The sequence below is a fragment of the Schistocerca americana genome, chromosome X, assembly GCF_021461395.2.
Source record: "Schistocerca americana isolate TAMUIC-IGC-003095 chromosome X, iqSchAmer2.1, whole genome shotgun sequence".
NCBI classification, from domain to species: domain Eukaryota; kingdom Metazoa; phylum Arthropoda; class Insecta; order Orthoptera; family Acrididae; genus Schistocerca; species Schistocerca americana.
Window position 1 is genome coordinate 91,722,562 of NC_060130.1, and position 25,708 is coordinate 91,748,269.

A 25,708-nucleotide genomic window follows, 5' to 3' on the forward strand; every position below is an offset into this window, starting at 1 on the left:
TAGCTATCTGCCCATCAGCCTCATCAGTGTTCTTTGTAAGGTACTGGAGCATATGGTATGTCGGCGGTTGGATTGGGTCCTGGAGTCACGTGGCCTACTGGCTCCATGTCAGGGCATCTTCTGCCAGGGTCGCTCTACCATTGATAATCTTGTGTCCCTCGACTATGCCATTGGAACAGCCTCTTCCAGATGCCAACATCTGGTTGCCATCTTTTTTGACGTACGTAAAGCATACGAAACCACCTGGCGACATTATATCCTTGCCACATTGTATGAGTGGGGTCTCTGGGGCCCGCTCTCGATCTTTATCCAAAACTTCCTGTCGTTCCGTACTTTCCATGTCCAAGTTGGTGCCTCCCATAGTTCCATCCATATCCTGGAGAATGGAGTCCCACAGGGGTCTGTCTTGAGTGTCTCTCTATTTTTAGTGGCTGTTATCGGTCTAGCAGCGGCTTCGGACCTTCTGTCTCATCTTCTCTGTATGCAGACGACTTCTGCTTTTCATAATGCTGCTCCAGTACTGTTGTTGCTGAATGTCACCTATAGGGAGCCATCCACAAGTTGCAGTCATGGGCTCTAGCCTACGGCTTCCAATTTTCAGCTGCAAAGTCGTGCGTCATGCACTTCTGTCAGCGTCGTACCATTCATCTGGACCCAGAACTTTACCTTCATGATAATCCACTCACTGTAGTGGAGACATGTCGATTCTGAAGACTGGTTTTCAACGCTCGATTGACTTGGCTTCTTCATCTTCGTCAGCTTAAGTAGACGTGCTGGCAGCACCTCAATGCCCTCTATTGCCTGAGCAACACCAATTGGGGTGAGATCGCTCTACACTGCTGCAGCTCTACAGAGCCCTTGACCAGTCCCGAATTGACTAAGGGAGTGTGGTTTATGGTTCAGCAGTGCCCTCAGCTTTGCATTTACTCGACCCTGTGCACCACTGCAGCGTTCGACTAACGACAGGAGCTTTTAGGACGATTCCGGTGACCAGCGTGCTGGTGGAGGCTGGGATCCCTCCTTTGCAGATCAGACGTGCACAACTGTTCACCAGTTATGCAGCACACATTTGTAGTTCTCCTGAACATCCAAATTGCAGTCTCCTTTTCCCACCTGCGGCAGTCCATCTCCCGCAGCGGCGGCCCAGGTCAGGGCTAACGATTGCGGTTCGCGTGCAGTCCCTTCTCTCCGAACTGTAGTCCTTCCCTTTACCACCTCTACTTGTGGTCCGTTCACGTGCGCCTCCATGGTGTACGCCTTGGCTGCAGCTTCATTTGGACCTTTCACGTAGCTCTGATGCTCTCCGTTGTCACTTCCTCTCAATTCTTGACGTGTTCCGGGACTCAGCAACACCAGTACTGGAGCAGCATTATGAAATGCAGAAGTCATCTGCATACAGAGAAATGAGACGGAGGGCCTGACAGGTGCTGCTTGACCGATAATAGACACTAAAAATACAGAGACACTCAATACAGAGCCCTGTGGGACTCCATTCTCCTATATATGAATGGAACTATGGGAGGCACCAACTTGGATGCGGAAAGTACGGTGCAGGAAGTTTTGGATAAAAATGAGGAGCGGGCCCCGGAGACCCCACTCATACACCGACTGCTCAATGGCTGATGGTCACGTTGGCTTTGCTTACGTTCATGGCAGCCATATTGAACAGCATTCCTTACCCAATGGATACAGTGTATTCTCTGCAGAGCTGGTGACCATTTCTCGTGCACTTCAGTATCTCCGTTCATGCCCTGGGGAGCCTTTCCTTTTGTGTACTGACTAATTGAGCAGCCTGAAGACTATCAACCAGTGCTACCCTTGTCATCCTTTGGTAGCGTCCATCCAGGAGTCCATCTATGCTCTGGAATGGACCAGTCGTTCAGTGATGTTTGTCTGGACCCCTGGTCACATTGGAATCCCAGGAAATGAACTTGCTGACAGGTTGGCCAAACAGGCTACACGGAAACCAATTCTGGAGATCGGCATCCGTGCAACTGATCTGCATTCATTATTACGCTGCAAGGTTTATCAGCTTTGGGAGACAGAATGGCAAAATTTCAGTACGCACAACAAACTGCGAGCCATTAAGGGGACCATGAATATGTGGTAGTCCTCGATGAGGGCCTCTCGCAGGGACTCCATGGTTCTCTGCCGGCTCCGCATTGGCCGTGCCTGGGCGACCCATGGCTATCTCCTGCACCGTGAAGACCCACCTCAGTGTCGGTGCGGCGCCCGGTTGACAGTGGCACATATTCTTCTGCTCTGTCCTCCTTTGGCTGCCCTGCAACTTCATCTTCGTTTGCCAGACTCATTATCATTGATTTTAGCAGACAACGTCTCATCGGCTGATTTGGTTTTACGTTTCATCCGTGAGGGTGGGTTTTATCATTTGACCTGAATTTTAGCACATATCCTTTGTTCCTCTGTGACCTCTACACTAGTGTTTTTAGAGTGGAGGTTTTAATGTGTTGCAAGGTGGCTAGCTTTTCCTTTTTATTTTTGTGGTCGGCCAGCCACTGTCATCTGCTTCCTTGTTTTACTCTCTTCTAACTGTTTCTTGCATCTGTCTGTTGTTTTCTTCTCTTCTTTTGTTCCTTTTAGTGTTCGTTGCCTTTCCTTCCTTCTTGTGATCTTTCCTTTCTTTCCGTTTTGTGTTATATATCTCGTCTGTTTTATTCTCACACATGTGGCATTGTTTTATTAGGAACAAGGGACTGATGACCTCGTAGTTTGGTCCCTTCTCCCCTCTTTTAAACCAACCAATTAACCAACCAACCACAATACACAATAGCCAAAGCCTCTTTTTCAATTTGCGAATAGTTACACTGAGCTTTGGACAACACTTTTGATGTGAAAGCAATTGGCCTGTCTTTATCACCAATTCTTGCAAATGCACTGTACCGATTCCGTAAGAGGAAGCATCAACTTGCAATACAACTGGTTTTTCAGGATTGAAGTGAACTAAGCATCGATCACTGAGCAATGTATCTTTTAAGTTTTTGATAAGCTGTTTGGCACTCATCTGTCCAAACAAAGGGGACATTCTTGCGACGCAAGCGATGCAGTGGAGTTACTATTTGTGCAGCATTCGGTATGAACCGAATGTAATAGTTCATTTTCCCTGTGACTGATTGCAATTCTGTGACTTGCGAGAAACTGACAAATCTCATATGGCTAACAAATGTGATTGAAGAGGATGTACACCTTGGCTGTTTATGACATGACCAAGGTACTACAACTCAGGTTTAAAAAATCACACTTGTCCAGTCTACACTTGAGTCCTGCATCAGATAACACACGAAACAAAGAATGTAAATTTGCAATATGTTCATCAGGTGTATGACCTGCTATGACAGTATCGTCCAAATAGTTCAAACAGTTTGGCACCTGTGCAGTCACCTGTTCCAAATACCGTTGGAAAATGGTGGGTGCGGAAGCACTGCCAGAAGGCAAACGCAATTATTTAAACAAGCCTTAATGAGAAGTTACGACACACACTTTTTGAGATTTTTCATCGAGCGGTATTTGAAGATACGCGTTGCACAAATCAATTTTTGAAAAGTAGCATCCAGCACCTAATTTGTCCATGAGAACCTCTGGGTGTTGCAATGAATTAGTGTCAATGACAATTTGTGGGTTGACTGTTGACTTAAAGTCAACACAGAGGCGAATGCGACCTGAAGGTTTGGGGAGCAAAACCAGTGGACTTGCCCATTGACTAGCTGATGTGGGCGCAATAACTCCGCTATCTTGCAATTCCTTAAGTTCAGCAGCGACTGTTTCCCATAATGCAATGGGAACGGTTCTGGCCTAGCAAAATTTCAGCAGAGCATTATTTTTGAGAGTAATATATGCAACAAAATTGCTAGCTGTGCCTAAACCTTCAGAAAAGTGTTCCGGGAATTCTTTTAGCAAGCTAGCTACACTGTCTTTTGCATTGAATGCAGACTCTGGCGACACATTGTCCTAAATGTTAAAGTCAAACAAATCAAAAGAATCAAGACTAAATATGTTCTCACACTCATGTGATCATAGCACTGTAAAACTCACTGTTCGCATATGTAAGCGATACGTGGCAGACAAAGTACATGTTTCGAAAATGGGAATGTCTTGTCCATTATAAGCTGTCAGTTGCATGCTAGTTTTAGACAGATGTAGGGAACCTAACAGTTCATATGTGTGTCGATCGAGCAATGTGAGAGAGTGACTTGTGTCCAACTAAAATTCACACATTTCCCACAAATAAGTAAATGAACAAAAATTTCGTTTGACTGACTTATCACCAATGAAACTCCACTCTTGCTAGGTTTGCTAACACCTGTTGCAGACTTGGAACATACTGCATTAATGACATGGGCCTTGTGACGAGAATTTTGTGAGTGGGATGAATTCTTATGTTTGTTCCATTGCAAACATACGGATTGCACATGTCCTTTCCTACCACAAGCGTAACACTGAGCCTGTGCGGACGGGTAGTCTTGGCATTTGTGCCATGAATAACAATGAGGGCAAGACTTAATTTTTTTCACCTGTGTAGCAAACTGCTTACGCGGCGTGGGAGGTTGTTTACTCATCGTGGCTAGCGCATGTCGCGGGTGCAGAATGGGGTGATCGCAAGCAAGGGACTCAACTTGGCAAATAGCTGGCTGCCAACAAGGCACTGGAATCGTACTGATCTAGTATTTGCAATACCTGCTGAAATGATTGATTGGACTGTTTCAAAATCTGTTCTCTCTAGTTTGACATCAGGTACATTGTACATGATCACATCACACAACATAATATCTGAACAGAAAGCACGGTAAGCACATTTGAATTCCTTGCCCTACCCTGCAAATCTGTTACCCACTCGCAATAAGTTCGTTCTGACTGTTTTTTTGGAATTGAAGAATTGATACCTAGCTGCTGCCACATTCTCTTGTTGGTCATAATAGTTAGTTAGCAAGTCGATATCATTGTCATACGCGAGTTCACCCAGAGTGGCATTAGGAAATAGTTTTTGAATTAATCTGAACACTTCACTTCCCACCGTGAATTATAGATAGGGAAGTTTCACAGTACCTGCAACATTGTGGGCTAGTAGATGTGCCCCAAATTGGTGTAACCACTCGAGCCATTCTTCTTCTTGTTCACAAAACTGTCGAAAAGGTGGTATAACAGCTGTAGTAGGTGGTGCTTGTTTTGTTGGGTGCGCAGCGTTGGCCAGTAGCTGCTGCACCGTGTTGAGTAGTATAGATATTTGCTGCATCTCAAACTGAAACATCTGCATTAGCTATGTGGCATCTAACGCTTGTGGCTGTAGCGTCTGAGCAGAGGGTGGGACAGGTGGCGTGGTCATGTTGGAAGACACAAATGCAGCAAACAGACAAAAATATGTACAAAGAAATTTTCTGCCATGTCCACCTGAAAACACAAATTAGCAAAAATGACAGGGAACTGTTAAAGCAGTAAGCGCCCCTGCAAAGTAGGACAAGAGAGAAGTAAGGCGCCTGCAAAAAAACTTTCCGCAGCCATCGGCACGGAGTTTGTTTGGAAGTCCTCGTCGCCAAAATGTTGTGTCCTCGACGCCAAATGTGGTGTCTGGCCCACTCGTCTCGTATAGGGTATGTTAAGGATGCTACATTCTCAGAATGCTATACAACAATGCAATCAAATAACATTAAAAGTTTTATTGCAGTAAAGCAGATTTGACAATACTTAACTTGAATGTACTACATGTTGTCACAAACGATGGGTGACAGGCAATATAATTCAGAGTCCTTGGGTATATTAAATGTTTGACACACAGTTTATGGATCACTAATAACTGTTCTCCTAGCACTCTCTGCTAGACCGTGCTAATACTCTGTGAATCTGCCTACTAATGTCTGGCCGAGGCTGGCAGGAGCGGCGCTTATATTCGCTTCTTGCAGAGGTCGCTCCTGTCGTGGCGTGGTCCTTGTCAGTGGGCTATTGGCTGACGTCGCCTCACTGCCTTCTCTGGTCGTGCGTTCTTCCTCTTTGTTCTGGTGCTTGTGGTTATGCCAGAACATTATCCATTGTCGTTACACATTGGTTTAAAGTCGAGCTAAATGTAGCAATTAAAATTCGTTCTTACGACAATTGAATGTGTGGAAATGGTTTAAAGTGAATCAAATAAATAAAAAATGCATTCTTATGATAAAATTGAAAACTCACTTTCAAAAATTTAGCTTCATTTGGATTTTATATCCAAAGAACACATTTGAATTTTTTTTTGTGTGCCACTTGTATGTTTCAGACTTGTGCAAATTGGTTAAAATTTTGAGAGAAGGTAGACAATTACATGTAATTAATAGTCATCCTGTTGTTTTGAGCTTTATATGTTGCCACACTATGAGCAACAAGGTTAGTAAGACAAAAAGACCTATTCTGGATCAGGTGTGGCCCAAGTCACTAAATATCTAATTTGGTTGCCAAGCTACGGCAGTCTAATGTCAGAATTATGGTATAGTAAAAGAAGGGAACCAGAATGAAAAATGCTCCTATCATATTACAGAAAAAGACAAATATGTCTCGAACAGAGTTAGGGATGTAACTTTTCGACTAATCTGGAAGCTTCAAAGACAATTTTAATCAAAACATCTTGATATAAATGTGCTTTTTTATGAGTTAATCCTGCTTTCCCAGTGCAGTGAGATCTCTGTAACTGCATGGTGTTGGCACACCTGCATCTTGCAATTTATAGGCTAAAGTTCCTGATACTGTGCCCAAAATCCAGAAAAAGGCCAGCCGTGGTAAACAATATGGCTGAAGAGCATACATGTAATAGCTAAAAAGTATTTCTGGGGGTTGATTAAAAGCATGACTATGTCAATGTGTTTTGATTTAAATGTCTTTGAAGTTGCCAAATAAGTCAAAAAGCTAGTTGCCTTTTTCACATCCCTTATTCTTCCCAGGACATATTTGCCTTTTTTGTGCTATAATAGGAGCATTTATCATTCTGGTGTAGGTACAGGTACAGATGTAGACCATGTGTAGGTGTACTAGTTTTGTCATTCAGTCAGTTGAAAACTTAATTTCATTATATTATAGCTTATTAGTAATGCCTGGAGTTTGTTGACATGTGATATTTCTTTCCTTATGCGCAGTACGTTGTTAAATAGTACAAAAAATCCTGAATATTCTGATTATGGGCATATCCCAGTGAATGTACTACTCAACTGTTTGTCTAGAAGAGTGGTTACTCGTCCCCCACCCCCCTCACTGGAATGACCCATGGTTGACTACTACTCTAATAAACTCCACAGTATCGAGGAGATAACTGCTGCATGGTGCTCTTCCTGCCATATTTCCCAGAAAGAATCCACACCATTGTATGTCACTTGCACATTGGTCATACAAAGACTAACCCACAGTTTTATTTTATCTACATCTACCTACTTAAATACTGTGCAAGTCACCTTACGGTGCGTGGTGGAGAATACCCTGTACAACTACTATTCGTTTCTTTTCCTGTTCCACTCACACATAGAGTGAGGGAAAAATGACTATCTATATGTCTCCATATGAGTCCTTATTTCTCGTATTTTATCTTTGTGGTCCTTGTGCAAAATGTATGTTGGCGGCAGTAGGATCATTCTGCAGTCAGCTTTAAATGCTGGTTCTCTAAATTTTCTCAGTACTGTTCCTAGAAAGGAACGTCACCTTCCCTCCAGGGATTCCTATTTGAGTTCCAGAACAGGCTCAGTAACGTGTGGGTTGTTTGAACTTAACTGGTAACAAATCTACCAGCCTGCCTCTGAATTGCTTCGATGTATTCCTTTAATCTGACCTGGTGTGGATCCAAAACACTCGAGCGGTACTCTAGAATAAGTCACACTAGCATCCTAAAATTCTTCCAGTGACCCGAAGTCCACCATTTGCCTTACCTACCACTATTGTCTCATGCTTGTTCCATTTCCTGTCATTTTGCGACATTACGTCCAGATATTTAGATGACATGACTGTGTCAAGCAGGACACTAATAAAGCTGTATCCAAACATTATGGGTTTGTTTTTCCTACTCATCCACATTAACTTAAATTTTTCTACATTTAGAGCCAGCTGCCGTTCGTCACACCAACTAGAAATTGTGTGTAAGTCATCTTGCATCTTCTTACAGTTGTTCATCATCGACACCTTCCCGCACACCACAGCATCATCAGCAAATGACTGCAGATTGCTGCTCACCTTGCCTGCCAGATCATTTATGTATATAGAAAATAATAGCAGTCCTATCATCCTTCCCTGTGGCATTGCTGACAATACCCCTGTCTCTGATGAACACTCACCATCAATGACAACATACTGGGTTCTAGTACTTAAGAAGTCTTGGAACTACTACATATCTGGAAATGTATTCTGTATGCTTGTGCCTTCACTGATGTCTGCGGTGGAGTACTGTGTCAAATGCTTTTCAGAAATCTATGAATATGAAATCTGCCTGTTGCCCTTTGTTCATAGTTCACAGTATATCATGTGAGAAAGAGCAATCTGAGTTTCACACATGCAATGCTTTTTAAAACCACACTGATTCATGGACATAAGGTTTTCGGTCTCCAGAAAATTTAATATATTCGAACTCAGAATATGTTCTAGAATTCTGCAGCAATCTGAAGTTCAGGATATTGGTCTGTGATTTTGCAGGACTGCTCTTGTTCCCTCCTTATATACAGGAGTCTTTTTCCAGTTTCCTGGGAGTTTGTGGTGGGTGAGAGATTTGCGATAAATGCAAGCTAAGTAAGGAGCCAGTGCCATAGGCTACTCTTTGTAAAACTGAATTGGTATCAAAATGTTTCAATTGGCTCTAAGCACTATGGGACTGAACATCTGAGGTCATCTGTCCCCTAGACTTAGAACTACTTAAACCTAACTAACCTAAGGACATCACATCATGCCCGAGGCAGGATTCGAACCTGCGACTGTAGCAGCAGTGCGGTTCCGGACTGAAGCGCCTAGAACCACTCAGCCACAGCTGCCGGTGAATTCGTATCATATCTGGACCTGGCAGCTTATTTGTTTCAACTCTTTCAATTGTTTTTCTACACCAGAGTGCTTATTACTTTGTCATCAACACAGGACTCTGTGCAATGATCAAATTATGGTATGTTTCTACAATTCTCCTGCATGAATGATTTCTTAAGTGCAGAATTTAAAAACTCCAGCTTTCGTTTTGCTGTATTCAACTACCACAGCCGACTGGTCAGTGAGTGAGAGAGACCAGAATTTTCTTAGGTTCTCAGCCAGATCTTTAGCTAAGGTATGACAGTGGTAGCTGTTGTACGCTTCACACAGAGATCTTTTCGCAGGTGCACAAATCTCTTCTAACCTATTCCTATCGCCATCTGTGTGTTCTCTTTTGTATCGAGAGTGCAATAGCCACTGCTTCCTCAACATTTTCCGAATTTTATTGCTAAACTATGGTGGTTTTTTCCCATCCTTAATGCACTTACTAGGCACATACTTATCCAGAGCACGATTTACTGTCTGTTTAAACTTGGCCCACAATTCCTCTATGTTCATTATACTAGAAGTAAATGATTGCATTTCATTGTAAGATGCTAACAACTACTTATCTGCTCTTTCTAGTAGGAGCACACCCTTAGGCTTCTTGACTGATTTATTAACTTTTGTAACCATAGCCGCTATGATGACATCTTGATCACTAATCCCCGTCTCAATACTGATGCCATCCATAAGGTCCAGCTTGTTTGTAGCTACTAGGTCTAAGATATTTCCATGTGTACGGGCTGCTGGACTAGCTGCTCAAGACACTTTTCAGAAAATGAGTTCACAAATACTTCACAAGACTATCTGTCTGCAGTGAATCTGTATTCTATACACTCTACTCCATACTCAGTAGGTTGAAGTCTCCTCCAACTAGTATTACATGACCTGGGTATCTACACGCTACCAACCATAGACTTTCTTTGAATGACTTTAGAACTGTCACTGTGGAATTTAATGTAACGAGTCTCCTCCACATCGTAAATGTGGAGCATTACAGACAGTAGCTCATATCTTGGGGGGGGGGGGGGTTGTCCCCTCTTTCTGGCCTTCCTGTGTATTAAAAGAGTTTGACCTGGGGGTATGATGTTCACCAAGCACTTGGTTACTTTACATGTTTATTGTTTGGGATCAGTGATGAGTGGGATTTGGGGGGGGGGGGGGGGGGGCGGATAAAACATTTAGGGCATATTAATGCATTAATAAAAAGTAGTGGAAATCATAAACATATAAACAACATACTTAATCTTAGTTAATTAGATAAAACTAATATCGCAACAATATTAAGTTGTGCCAGTCATGACAACACAGTAAACATGATCTGTTTGTTTCTGTAATATTGCAGCATCATTGGTAAAAATTTGCATTACCCACCACTGACCCTAACAGTGTGAAATCGGTAGCTATGCTCAATTCTGATGAAGAAATCAGGTAAGTCAATCGTGAATTTATGCAGCAGTTAAATAAATGATTACTCTATGCAGGGGTCATCTCGGCAACTGTCTGAAGTTGTGAAATTAGGGAAGATATGAGCCAGATTGGTCTACCAGGCTTTTCCTGGATATGATTACATTCTTCCACTGTTGTGGCACTTCATTGGATCTCAGAGTAATTTGGTACGAGACGAGAGTATGAGGAATATTCTATTTCAGATTATGTTTCTGAACCTCTGTGTCCATGGAGTGATTCAAGATATTTAGAATACCAATGGATATGTTCAGTCATAAAATTGATGCTTTTGTTCTGTTGCACATCAGAGCAATGCATAGCCAAAATGATGATGAAACTTATCCAATGCCCAGATTAATTTTTGGAGGCTGCAGTGTAATACAATATGCCATCACATTGCTCAGTAGTAGATCTCTGTGGCCTAAAAAAAGCCTGTATCGGAATAATTTGTTATTGGGGAGGAACGACTAGTTGCAAATAATAATTAATTAACCAATAACTCAGTTGTATTGTCCTCTTTCCAACCAATAACTCATATGGAAGGTATTTAGTGACAAAATGCAGAGACTTCTGTTTAACATTACCATGTTTTAGTTGAAGAACTTTTATTGTGCAATGAGGTTGTCTGTCTTCTGTTGACAGTTTTGTGTATGTTTTAAAATTTTGTATTTTATCAGAGTTTGTCTAAACAAGTGGGTGCCAAGAAATATTTCATTTAATCTGTGTTCCGGCTGATGCACTGTGTCTTTTCCCTTAAGAGCAGCTGTGATCAGCTAGAAACAAGTATCTATTGTAATGTTTCTCTTTATTATGCTTCCTCCTTTCTCTTTCTTCTTGTGTGGGCATAATAAAACAAATATATTAATTGTATTTTACATATAACTTGTACTATATTCCAGTTTTTATGTATAAATATATTAACTTACCATTTGTTCAGTATTTCTTAGCCTTTTTGAATTGGTTTTGTTTCATTTTAACCTGACACAAAGATTTCCTTTTTGTTTTTCTTTCTATGTATTTCTCGTACCAATTTCCACATCTGTATGCTCTTTACTAATGAATGTATGCATTTACAGGAAGATTTCCGGTCTCTTGAAGGCCTGAAATGTCAGGCACCATATAATCATGCATGGGGCAGCTGTAGTTACCATAATGCGATTATATCTGGAGTTGAAAGTATGGAGGACACTAATTCAATAGATGCAATTCAGGTGAGATACTAATTTATTTATTGGAAATCATGTTGTGTACAGTAGCTAAATTTCATATAACAATGTTACTTTGCTTAACATGACTACTTGTGTTATTATCCTTGACAAAAGTTTATTTTGTTATAAAGTGATCAGATTCACCTGCAAAATTTAAAAATGGGCTCATAAATGAGAGGCAACACTTACTACTGAAATCAGGTTTTTCATACAGACACAGCACAAAGCACAGAAGAAGCTGAAACAGGGAGCATTGCTATTTATATATAACTTTAAAGTCTATAGATCCAACAAACATTATGTTAACATGAAGGCCCCGAAAATTATATTGTCAGGAGCTGGGAATGTAATGTCACTAATCAGTGGCCACACAGTGTGATGCACAATTTGCTGCATTGCACCGTATCCTGAGGAAAAAATAAACTGCTGTTTCAAAGTCGACAGCAGTATCCTGACTCTGGATCTGGTCAAAGACACTTCAAATGATGGTACTGTACCATCTACCCATTGTCTTACCCTGAGATATTCAAATACATTCACTAGCAGTGAAGCTTCATAGTTGTCAACACTTGTTCGCATGTTTTGCTTGGTAGTCCTCAGTCGTGATCTGTGCCTCAGAACTGTAATATATTAGCACTGTATCTCTGCACTTTCATCTTTTTGGTGTAGGATCATAGTCCTAGGATAGTCCTAGGCTTTGCGTGTGAAGTACAACACTTGGCACAAGATTCATACTGGGCCAAAGTAGTTCTTTAGTAATTTATCTCATAGCCTGACATTCCCCACAGATTTAAAAATCTCTACCAAATCACAAGGACATTATGTTAGTGGAGGGTAGTTGCTGTAATGAAGCTCCTGGTCCTTACCTGGCACATACAAAGTTTATGTATGGGCCAGTTGTCTTCCAGCTTCATTTATTGTGATGAGCTGTTTCATGTAATCGTTCCAAGTATTGTCAACCTGAAATAAAAATGGATGTCAATTGTTTTCCTTCAGCTTTGTCACCAAGAGGCAGAAAGAACAGCATGAGACCTGTAGTACCTTGTTTTGATGTGTTTTATGAAAGTCTCAACATGTGGTATCATGGTATCATATTCTAGTCTCTCTGTTCAGTGTTAATATTGCGACGAGCTGAGATGCATGTAGTTGTGGTGTGGGGGTTAGCATCCCTGGCTGGCGTGTTGTGGGTCACCAGTTCAAACCTAACCATTAGAAATTATTTGTTACTTATTATCTATTATTTCTGGAAGATTCTTGAAATATGTTATGTTTGTAATGTTTGTGTATTCTGGAATATTAGATACTTGTACAATTAGCGTCGTTCTCCATCCAGGATGTCAGTTCTGTTCTGGTTGAATGATGGTATTGGTAATAAACATGCTTACTGTACTAAGTTTTGAACTTCATTGATGACTCTGCCTTCAAATTTGGACTTGATTGTGGTTTGGATGGGACAATATATATGGAAACATAATGATAAAATGTTTCATAAGGTCATTTGTCTATGGGTGATAGGACTTTGTCAGCTTATGTGCAAAACTGCACTGTGAAATTACCTTTAGCAATAGTCTTTACTGAAAAACTTTTCTGCAATAATTACATGTGGGTGTTGAAGTAGGCCTTCCACAAATAATGTCACAATATCCGGAGTTTCAGCTGGTAACAACATAACAGGCAGCACAATCAAAGCACACTATTGCCCATTGATTTACATTTGTTGCATTTAGAAACCTAACCCAAGAGGGTAATTCCAATTCAGTGGAAATGTGATACTCTAGGCAGTAATTAAGTCACATACCTCTGCTACAGTTATTTCCCAGAGTAACTTGTATATTACCTTATAGCTGTTAGTCTTGCTGCTGAATTTTGTTTGATCATGTGGGCGGTAGTGTCCAGAGATAGACACTAGTGGTCTGAAGTCTTCTGGCTTCTATCAGTACAGAGGTAGGGAACCAAGATATAAAGGAAAAAAGTTTACATACTGTTATTTTCAGATTCAGAATGTGAAATACTTTACACAGAGCATGAGAATTCCTGCATAATATTAAAATTAATTGATTGAACACATTCAGCAGTGCAAAACAGATATGCTGGTTTCCGAACTATCAACAACTCTTGAGAGAGTATTCCAAAAATGCTCTGTATCATTCATGTTTGGGAATCTAGCTGTCAGCCTCATGTGCTGAGTTATTTGATGTGGTATTGAAGATATTCATTTGTAAGGGGAACCCTCCATGGTTCTCGCGCGCGCGCGCGCCCACACACACACACACACACACACACACACACACACACACACACACACACACACACCAACCCTGCCTTGCTCAAAATCACCACTTCCATGGATTACTTGATGATATGTTAACAAACCAAATCAAAACAAATCTACTGTTACAAAGACTCATCTATGAAGAGAAGGGCTCTCTATTGATGTACGTGTACATGTCGGCATGCTCACTACTAATAGTCTTTACTTTATTATCAGAGGTGAGCTGTACACAGGTGACTTGTAATACCTCCCATTCTTAAAGCCTCCTGCATACATAACTGCAGCAAAGTCATGCTGTTGTAACTCACAACATAAATAACATTGCAGCACATCAGTCAGTTGGCAGTTCAAGATTGATACTAATGTTCCAAACGTAGTACACAGTCCAAAAGAACAAGCCACAAGCATAATTCAGCAGAGATGAGTCCATGCACAATACTGTGAGTGAAGACAAAACAGGCCGAGTGACTTATGGTGGCTACATAAATAGATAACCATAGTGAGGCCTGGCACAGGTGGCACTACAGGGGTGCATGTGCAGACGTCCTGCACAGAAGATTTGCAGTGGTGTCTTTCTCTGGTGGCTGAGCCCTTTGATAGCAGAAGTGGAAAAAAGACACAAGTCATAACTGTGGCCGGCCAGTGGTTGCAGTATGATGGCTTTTGATGCCCACCACAGAAGAGTTGGTGGTACCGTGGGTTACCGGAGTCCTAACACCGTACAGGGATGAAGGGTAACATTCTGTGGTGTGGCCCCACATCCGGCAGGATGCTGAGAGGTGTGCCAGACAAGATCGATGTCCGTACAAGCTTCAGAGGGGCATGCAGGGTTAACCAGCTCCCAGTCACCCCACATGGTGAGAGAGTTATCGCTAGAAGGAGCTTATGTGGTGACAGCATCTGGGTCATAGCAACGTGGAGGAGGGCACTGCATTTCTACATCTGATTCTAAGGGTTGAGAGCACTCCAGATGGAGGTGCTGCTCGGGAAGGTCTGACGGTGGTTCATGCTGTGACTCCACTGACATCTGGTCTGCAGTAGGTGGCCTAGAAAAGGAGAGTGATGAGTGCACGGCTGGGGGCAACATGCTGATTGAAGAGAAGGGGTTAAGAAAGGCTCCAGAGCTGGGGCGGGAAAAAAAGGAGATGGGGAAGGAGATAAATGTCATGTGGTGTCACTGCGAGGAGTGTCTTAGAGCGTGATTGACGACGGAGGTGGGTTACCACCCTGCCACAGCTGGTTTTTCGTGATGAGTCACCATCCTGTTATCCACATCCAAGGTGAACAAATGGTGGCCCCATTGCTGCTGGATGGCCATCAGGACCAGTTTTTCCTGACACACAAAACTCAGTGCCCATACCCAGGTGTCCATCGTGAAGGTTGGAGATGGTGGAGTGAGTGGCACAGTTGCTGTCAGCAGCAGGAGGTGTAGGAGAATGCATGGGTGGTGACAGTGGAGGAGCTCTGCTGGATTCTTCTCCCCAACTGTTGTAGCTCTGTATGAACTCATAAAAAAGGTTAAAGCATCATCTGTAGACGATTTGTCAACATATTTCTTCATGTGGGTTTTGAAAGGCAGAAAAGTGTCTTAGCATCCCCATTGGACTGAAGGGTGGAAAGGTGATGGTGTGATGTGTTGAATGCCATTCTGGTAGCAGAAAGTGTCAGAAAACTGCACCCCTATGCCTTTTATCTGACAAAATCATGCAGGGGAGGCTCTCCATGGTGAAAATTCAGGTTAGTACCTTAATAATGGCCTTCAGACTGGTGGAACAGCAGTTAAGAATGTAGGGAAATCTGGGATAAGTATTGATGACTATTAACTAGGTGGTGTCCAGAAAGGGGCCAGTCAAATCATGGTGAATCCTCTCCCAAGCCTGCAAGAGCACAAGCCAGGGCAAGAAAGACTGGGGAGGTGCTTCCCGCTATGCTTCACATTTAGACAGCTCCAGACAAACTGCTGAATTTGCCTGTGAATTTCATTCCAGTAGACAAAGCGTCTGGCTAATATCTCGGTAACTCGGTGCAAGATACATCCCAATGTCCGTGGTGCAGGAGACATTGAATATCTGGTCGAAGGGGTTCACGAAGGACCACCTGTGGAGAGTTTTGGTGTGTTGTTAACAAAACGATGTCATTCACAAGAATGAGCTTATGATGGAGGTGAAAATAGTGCTTTTGGGGGTTAGTGTTCCAACCAGGGATCCGGTCTGACCATCCCTGCAGAATCTTAACGATGCATGGCACCTGCAATTTGTGAGCTGTTGGTGGGAAAGTGGTCCATGACTTGTTGGTCCTCATCATTTAATTTGAAACAATGGATCTTATGTTAATCAAATGCTGGATCAGGGTATTTAGTAGGTGGGACAGGGCATTTGCATTCTGAATAGTGTTTTGGAAGTGTATCTCATAGTTATATCTGCTGAGAAAATCAGCCCATCACTAGAGCTGGCGGACTACTGAATTGCACAGGTTAGAGGGCGGGTCAAAGAGTGATGTTAAAGGCTCATGAGCAGTGATTAAATGGAACTTGGTTCCATAGAGAAAAACTTGAAACTGTTTTAATGCAGAAATGATCACAAGCGCTTCCTTTTCAATCTGGGAACTCTTCTTCTGGGTGGTGTTTAGTGTATTTGGAACATAAGCTTGACTGTTCAGAGCCATCGGCATTATTGTGTACTAATACAGCACCCCAGCCCCTTACAGACACGTCAGCAGCTTCCACCGGCTGCCTCCCCGGCTGGAAAGTGGCGATGCAAGACGCAGATAGTAAGGCCTATCTGAGGATCTGGAATGCCTGTTCATAGTCTGTTGACCAGGAAAATAAGACGCATTTGATCATAAAGCTGTTCAGCAGGTATGCAATCTCTGTAGCATTGGGAATGGATTTACTATAATAAGGGATTTTTCCAAGGAAAGATTGTAGCTCCTTCAAGTTGGAAGGGTGGAGGAGGACTGTCATCACTTCCACGCACTTCTTTGTAGGCTGAATTCCCTCATGAGAGATGATGTGGCTGAGGTATTCCACTGACAGTTGAAAGAATAAGTATTTTTCCAGATTACATTTGAGGCCAATAGCTTGTAGAGTGTGGAACAGTTTCCTGAGGTTCTGTAGATGTCCCTCTGCTATGGCCACAGTGACAACAATGTTGTTAAAATAATGAATGCATTCCAGAACATCTGTAAACAATTGTTTGCAGGGTCTTCTGCCTTGGGCCAAAAAGGCCTCCTGCCATTTCTATCCTTCAAAGTGTTGTTGCAAGAATTGTTGAAAAATAGCCTCTCTGGACATGCCTAACAGCTGCTACTGCTGCACTGGGTCCATTTTAACACAACTTTACACTAGGTTCAACCACTATTGCCACCACTTATGTTGTAACTTGCAGCATAAATAATAGTGTGGCACATCAGTCAGCTGATATATTTAACAATTCAGGTTTGATACAAGTAGATTTACAGTGGTGCCTCTCTCTGGCAACTGAGCCCAGCAGTAGCAGAGGCAGAAGAAGCAGATGATGATGCGCAGTTATCAGCGTCTGTACAAATTCCCAATGTTTATACAGTCCAATCTTGCCACGTTCACATATGGTGATGAAATGATGATAATACAAACACCCAGTCCCCATGCAGAGAAAATCCCCAACCTGGCCGGGAGTCGAACCCAGGACCCCGTGATCCAGAGGGAGCACTGCTAGCCACTAGACCACAAGCTGCAGACAGAAGAATCAAATGAGTTATAATTGTGGCCAGCCGGCAGCAGCAGTATCAGTGGCTTTTGATGCCTGCTGATAGGGGTGGTATCTGCATGGGTTACCACACCCACCAACAGTTGTGATGAAGTGTTTCTTCAAATACAGAAAAGTAAATATTGATCATCAGCATTTGATATAGGACTTAGCCATTATTAATTCTAGCCACACTGTATAACAACAAAAGAATGAGTGTTAAAGTACTTGTCATATTTGTGTTTTACCTCGAGTCTCTGGATGGGGGAGAGTGGGGGGCAATGCTAGCCTTGTATGTAGCATTCAGAAAGCTGGATGTACTCTTGGCTCACACGTAAGGTCAAGGTGTCACAAAACTTGGCTATATAATGGAGATCTGGTAATCCCAGAGTTCCTGAGCAAGGGTCTAAAGACTGATGCTTGTCTTCTATTACTGTAAGCCATTGCCATGTTTTAGCAGTCACTATGCAGCAGGACAGTGGAAGGTATCAGCCTGTATAAAAAATTCTCTACCTCAAGTTGTGCTGTGTGCTACAGCTTGAGGACTATTCCAGTGGAACAGTGACATGGAAAGCCATCGGATTCTTGAAGTACATCACACTCCTAACTATAATGAAGAAGTGGTAAAGTGTGGTGCCATATGTATTTAGATACATATGAGCTTCAAGAGGAGTGAGTAGACAGCAGGGTCAGAAAATGCACAACACAGTACACCTGGTGAATGGTACTTTAGAAAAAACAGTAGAATTTAGTTTGACATTTGACTCAATGAAAGCTAGATTTAAGTTGAAAATGTGATCATACATTTCAAACTTCGTGATGTTTTTCAAGAGCTAGAAATTTATGGACATTGCTATGGGTTGTGAAGGTCAAAAATACGAAGGGCATTCAGTAAGTAATGCAACACTTTTTTTTCTCTCAGCCAATTGCAGCTGAAGAAATGTGGAATGTATTGTGAGACATCTTGAAATATTCCCGCTTCAGCCCCTATAGCTTCATGAAGTTCGGATAGATCATGGCACTATATGTAGCCTTCAGTGTGGCGTCTGTAATGGAGGTGCATTCTGGGCAGAGATCTGTCAGTGAGTTTCTTTTGACAAAAAAACAGTGTGTCGCAGATATTCATAGGCACACAGCTGTGACTCCAGCAATGTTGGAACGTACAGACACTGTCGTTCGAGGTGATTAATGGATCCTGATCAAATGTCTTGCTGCTCAGCTGGACATCTCTGTTGGTAGTTCTAAACAGTCATACACCAGTTAGGGTACTTAAAGGTGTGTGTCTGCTGGGTTTCTCTCTGCCTAACAGAAGACCATAAAGGGCAACTAAGGACCATCTGTGGGGAACTGCTTGCGCATTATGAGGCTGATTGTGACAATTTTTTGCCGAACGTCATCAAAGGAGATGAAACATGGGTTCATCACATTGAACTGGAAACAAAATGGTAATCCGTGGAGTGTCACCACACCATCTCTCCTCCAAATAAAAAGTTCAAAGTCACTCCCTCAGCTGGTAAAGTCATGGTGATTGTCTTTTGGGACTCGGAAGGGGTTTTGTAGGGTTTTGATGTTCTCCCTCATGGTGCAACGATCAACTCTGAAGTGTATTGTGCTACGCTTAGGAAATCAAAGAAATGACTTCAGAGTGACAGTGTCACAGAAATGCAAATGAACTACTTCTGCATGACAACACAAGGCCTCACATAAGTCTGCGCACCCGAGAAGAGCTCATAAAGCTTCATTGGACTGTTCTTCCTTATCCACCCTACAGCCCGGTTCTTACACCTTCTGACTTCAGTCTGTTTGGCCCAATTAAGGAGGCACTCTGTGGAAGCAGTAGGTGAAGGATGGGGAGGTTATTGATGCAACAGGATGTTGTCTCCAATGTTCACCAGTAGAGTGGTACCTCCCAGTAAGCTGGCGTAAGGCCATCGCATTAAGCAAAGATAATGTTGGAAAATAGTATTTTGTAGCCAAAAGAGTGGGGAATAGTACGATTTATTGGAATCCTGAATCAAATCAGTCTGCTCTAAAAAAGATGTGTTGTATTACTTATTGAACACCCTTTGTATGAAGCAAATGCCAAGTCATAGCTCTTGATGGAGGAATGAAATACTCCACTGTGTAAACTGCACAAGTAAACACCTAGTGTGACACAATGAATGCTTTGTCTTCTTACAAGAGAAAAAAAACTTTGGAGATTAAGTTAGGTAATTAAGTTCATAACGTGATGAGGTGAAAAGACTTAAGATTCTCTTCTGCCCCCTACACTTGCAACATCTCTTGCACTCATGTTTAGGCAAAAAACTAAAAAACAAATGCATATTCTCTGACTCTAACCACAAATTCAATAAAAAATAAGTGCATCTGTAGAAGTAATGTTACAAATGAGCCTGTTGCTAACTAGAAACGAGGTCCAACAAATGACAAAGTTCCGGTGATCAGCAAAACTTTACTACTTGAAGTAGCTGAACTAGGTAGAATTTTAGGAATAAAACTACAATAAAAATATTGTATCACAGCATAAGCCATCTCCAGCTTATTAAAAGAAAAAGTAAACCATAAAATGCACATTCTGTCAGATTATGATGATTCTGTGATGCACATTGAGGTCTGCTTGAGCAAACTGTCAAGTCCTCTCAGTTCTCTTCCATCTGATTTTTATTCTCCAACTTGTGGGGAGACAGAAACTTCACTGATAAATAACTTCTATACTGTGTCAGAATGTGAATTGGTTCAAAACAAATGTTAGGGTAGGGAAGACCCATGTGCCTGTGCTTCCAGGGTGCACATTTTAAACTAACTAATGCCTCTGTGGCTCAGAAGAGATAGCCCCACCAAATGAATGACCTTAGCATAGACAGAACAAAAGGCAGAGTGCTCATTTATGGAAACTGTAGTATCTGCACAGGTGTGACAACTCCACTTCACTAGATGGTTGGCATGGCTACTTCATGGGCCGACAGTGCCTTACAACGGAACTCGCTGTGTGAGTCGATCTACAGGAAGCAGAGTGAATACACGTAGAGATGAGTGTAGTACGAACTGAGTAGCTGGTTGCAGACAGCTAACAGCTAAGTGCTCAACACAACACGTGGCATGATATGCTGGGTGAGATGTGTGATGCTTGAACTCTTTAGTAAACATCAGCCCATCTGGCCTGCAAGTAAACAACTCTGGCAGCTGGGTCTGCCCATTTTACATGCACCCTCCATGGCAGGTTTCTGCACTATCCCACTGCATTACCCAAATTAGCTCATCTGCCTTCATCGTGATGTCCAGTGGTGGGGATACAAAATCCCTTTCCCCTGGAAAGGCCGAAAATGACCAGGCTTGGGTTGTGACCTCTGATGTAGAACTGAAGAGGACCCTGGAGAAGCTGACAGTGGATTTACCACAAAGGGAGGCTATGCTGACACCTCCGGCACCACCGGAAGTGTGGAAACCATAGAGGCTGTGGCAACTGGTGGTCCACTGATGACAGTGGAGGTGATGACACCTCCATTGATGAAGGGGGATGAGGAGGTGGAGAAGGTGGAAGGTGGATCAAAGTCTACAGCTCCACATTGGCAGGTGTCGGTGAGGGCTTCACTCGGGTCTGCTGTTGCAGGCAATGGGAGAACAGCAGAGAATGTCTAGGGGGTGGAAACATGACAGCACACCACTGCAAGTGGGAGCCCTCGTCTGCAACAGCGTCGCGACTTTAACTGCCACCTGGTAGAAAAGCAGGCCGCTGTGGGGATGTCGCAGCAGGGTGCGAGTGGAGATAATTTTTGTGGCGGGTCAGCTGCTACTTACCAACATCCGTTACCGACAACTATTGACCTTTGTAGCCACCCTTGCTGCTGGCTGGAGAACCGGGCCCAAACTGCAGCTGTTGGAGCAAAACGTGGTAGTCTGTGACATGCAACTCGGGGTGCAGCAAATCCTGGTGACCCCACATTTGGCACCTGTGCAAACGTTCCACTAGACTGCACCTGCTGACTGGTGCCACCCAGTATGTAGAAAGAAAGCCCAACAACACATTGTCACAAGAAGTGGCAGATACGGATTTCTTTATTTGGGTCTTAAATGAATGCACGAAGTATTCCACCCCCGAGTTAGAAGTCAGGTGAAATGGAGCGGTAATCAGATGCTGGAAACCATTGCGAATGCGAAATTCCTCAAACTTCTGTGACACTAATTGGCAACCTTTGTTAGATACCAGGGTTGTGGGGGATCCCACGGTTATAAAAATATCGAACAAAGCACAAACCGTGGCAGTTGACAATGTGGAGGAGAGTTTGACTACATACACGAAACTGGACAACACATTGACCACCAGCAACTGCAATGTGCCGAAAAAGGGGCCAGAAAATTGACACGCACTCTGTCCCGAGGGTACTCCGAGACCAACCGACGAGAGAACTGGCATGGCGGTGAAGCCTGGTCCTGTGCACAAGCCCTGTAAGAATGCACCAATTGTTCAACTTCACGATCGGTCACTGGCCAGTGGACGTGATGTGCCAATGCCTCCATACGAGTCATACCCCATTATGACACGTGCAGCAACTTAAGTATGCGAGGTCACAACACTGGCTGAACCACCACACAGCAGCATTGCCTCTCCGTGGCAAGCATGAGAACCCTCTGGACAACTGTGGAGGAGGACAGTTGTATGCCACACAGGATCAACACCCAGAGGTGTGCTCTGGGGAACTCAACTGGACCACCAAAACAATATTCTAGAAGAGCAGTGGCTGTCATAACTTTGTGCACTGTCAGTGGAAAGTCTGACAGGGTTTGTTGCCAGGCTCATTGGCGTGCTGGGCGGTAGAGCAGTAACAAATGTCATAACAGTAGTTACTGGGAAAGATGGTCCACCACTGCAACTGGTGGGTGTCCTATCTAGAATCTTGGAATGAGGTCCAAATAATGAAACCAGCTACTTAATGGTCAATGATGAGGGGCGACCTCACCCCATACAGGATGACATGGAACCATTTAATCCTGAAAATAATAGCTCGTCTCTCTTTTCCCACCTATGAATAATTATGCTTTGCAGTGGAAAGCATGTTTGATACATAAGCGATGGGCTGTTCGATGCTGTTCAGGTTACGATGGGACAAAATGGCTTCAATGCCATACTGGGATGTTTCGCAGGCCAGGGTAAAAGGTTTATCTGGCATGAAGAAAGACAGACAGGGACTGGAGCATAAATGTTGCTCGAGAGACTGAAAAGCCCATTGACAATCTGCTGACCAGACAAACTTAACGCCCTTCTGGCGAACCCGGTTAAGAGGCTGTGAAATATGCACAGCCTGGGGAATGAACTGAGCACAGTATGACAGCTTACCCAAGAAAGATCAGACATCCTTCAGATTCTTGGGCACCACTATCTTGACAGTGGCCTTGAGGTGGTCATCCGTGGGGAGAAGGCCATCTTTACTAAGCATATGACCCAAAAAATGGAACCTTCTGGGAGAAAAACAACTGCACTTCTCCAGCTTGCAACCAAAGGCCATGCTCCAGGAGGAATTGGAAAACTAATTGAAGGTTTTCTAAATGCTTCTCCCAAGCAGGGCCCATGATCCAGGTGTCATCAATGTAATTGATGCAACAGGGAATGTCCTGAATCAGCTGTTCCAAATACCATTGGTAACTTTCCGACACAGGTGAGATTCGAAAAGGCAATCTCAAAAGGAGTGTCGAGGGACAGGAAAGTCTGAGAAACTGTGCCCAGCAGTGACTGTAGGTAAGTATCGTGCAGATCAATGTGGGGAAGAATATTATACCCCCAACAATTAAACCAAAAACTCTGCCTGCTGCAGAGCGAGACATGAATCTATGACACAGTGCATGTTGACCATCTGTTTAAATTGACATAAAGACGCTTGATGCCATCAGGATTCTGAATCGCAGCCCAAACGATGGCCCAATTTCAGGCGAAATAGGAGAGACAGTGCCCTGATCCTGCCAACAATGCAACTCAGACTAAACCTTGTCTCACATGGCAGAGGGAATGGGGGTAGATGACAAAATTTGGCTACTGCCGACAGCTTATGACAAACGAGCCTCGAAATATTTTGCTTGGTCCAAAGTATTCTCAAACAGCTGGCTGTAGGACTGCAGTAGGGAGTCCAAATTGTGAAAAGGAATGGGTTGAGACACTAAATGCACTTCATCAACAATCTGAAGCGAAAAACAGAAAACATGTTAAGGCATATTTTGTGATGGTGAATTGACTACTAACAAAGTAAGTTGCCGTTTCACATTCTTGTAAAACGCGGAGACGAAGTACTGCCCCCACAAAGGAATTCTCTGTTTTACTATAAAACACAACCTGACAGAGTAGCCATTGCATCTCCAGGCACCACAAGAGCCCTCTACAATCCAAGTTAACTAGGCTGCCCATCGCTCCTGTGTTTGCTTGAAATTTGGCTGGATGCCCATCCACTACCAACATCAGCAAAATACACTAAGGAAACATATACAAGGCATCAGAGGCAGCACCAGAGTCTACTGAAAACACCGGAGCATCCAAAGACTGACCCATGATTCGCAAACTGTCACAAACAGTTGCCGAGTGACCTATCTGCTGGCGTATGTCGCACGTGGCCTCCACGTGCATACAATTGCAACAAACGTGTAACGAATGAGAATCAGAGCAAGACCACTGGCTCACCCAACAAGCAGAAGGAGAATAATACAGAGGATCTGAGAAACACTGCTGGTGGGAATTACAACGCTGCAAACAGTGCGAACCTGCCGAGCGTGGATAGGGCAGGGATGGGCACATGGGCACAACCGTGGCACCACTGCACCGGAATCGTCAACGGCAGCAACACAGTTACTTGACAAGAGGTGAGGCCACCAGGGGTATCCTGCAGAGCACAAGGTGCCGGTTACCGTGCTCACCCAATTGCACCCCCTGCCTATTATCACGAAGGACATTCCTCACTGCTGCCATAAGCGATTCCACAATTTGGGGAACATCGGCTAAAGAAGGGTTTGAGAACTTCAACACCCTACTGTGAACCTCATGATCAGAAGCTAAACTGACAACCACGTGCCAAATTAGCAAGCCTTTGTGAGAGGTAGCACATTTGGGACACTTAAAACACTTGTGCAAGAGGCCCTGCAAATCAGCAATCCCGGCCACATATGACTTCTCAAGGTGCTTGTGGTGCTGGTTAAATTTCAACAGCACTGCCACCACGTAGGTTGGATGGTCAAAATACTGTGTAACCAAATGACAAAGCTCATCAAAGGGCAGTTTCTCGGGCTCTGTGGAGGTCTTCAAATTTTGGACAACACTGTATAAACCTGTGCAGCTGGACTACACGATAGCCTTATCAACTGAATCGACGATATGCCTTACCTGGCAGTGCAGCAGGAACTAGCATAAGTAATTCTCCCACCTTTCTGTTGACTCATTGAAACTGGCAAACGGCATTGGGGGTAGTGCAGAAAACAGAACCTGACCCCACTGCTGCTGTAGCTGTTGCTGCTCATTCTGTCGGTGCAACTGTTCCTCCCAGCATAGAAGAATTGCCAGGTTTGTGGAGGCCAAAGGGAACACTAGGAAAAGGTGAAATAAAGTATAGGGGTGCCACATGCGTAAAAACATCCTTCGTCACCACTTTAGTATCTGCACAGGTGTGATAACACCGTTTCACTACAAACTTGGTTCAAATGCATCACAGGCTGATGGTGGCTTGATGACAGCTGGGGAACAGAACCTGTGAGAGGGAAACAAACTTTCTGTGCAAGCCAATCTATGGGAAGCAGAGTGTCCAAACTTATTTTGAGACAAGCATGAGAAGAACTCACCATGTGTCTGGTGCGGATGACTAATGGCTAAGCACATGGTACAACACAAGGCACAATACAGACACAGCCACAGTCACAGTCACCCCCCGCCCCCACTCCTGGCACTGTTTGCTGGTTTCAGTGAGTCTACAGAAAGGTGGGAGAGTTACCTGCACCAGTTCGTGCTGCACTGCCAGGTAAGGTGTATCATTGGTCCAGTTGATAAGGCCTCCTTATTGTTGTCCAGCTGCACAGGT

General features: G+C 43.5%; 1 protein-coding gene across 2 annotated transcripts in view; it reads left to right on the top strand.

Moving 5' to 3' along the window:
- Positions 1–25,708, top strand: part of LOC124554889 (zinc finger CCCH-type with G patch domain-containing protein) — a 172,215-nt gene that overhangs the window by 46,939 nt on the left and 99,568 nt on the right. For both annotated transcript variants that reach the window (XM_047128565.1, XM_047128566.1), the window contains one exon: positions 11,532–11,666. In XM_047128565.1, coding sequence (XP_046984521.1) covers positions 11,532–11,666 — 135 coding nt within the window. The remainder of the gene's footprint in view (positions 1–11,531; positions 11,667–25,708) is intronic.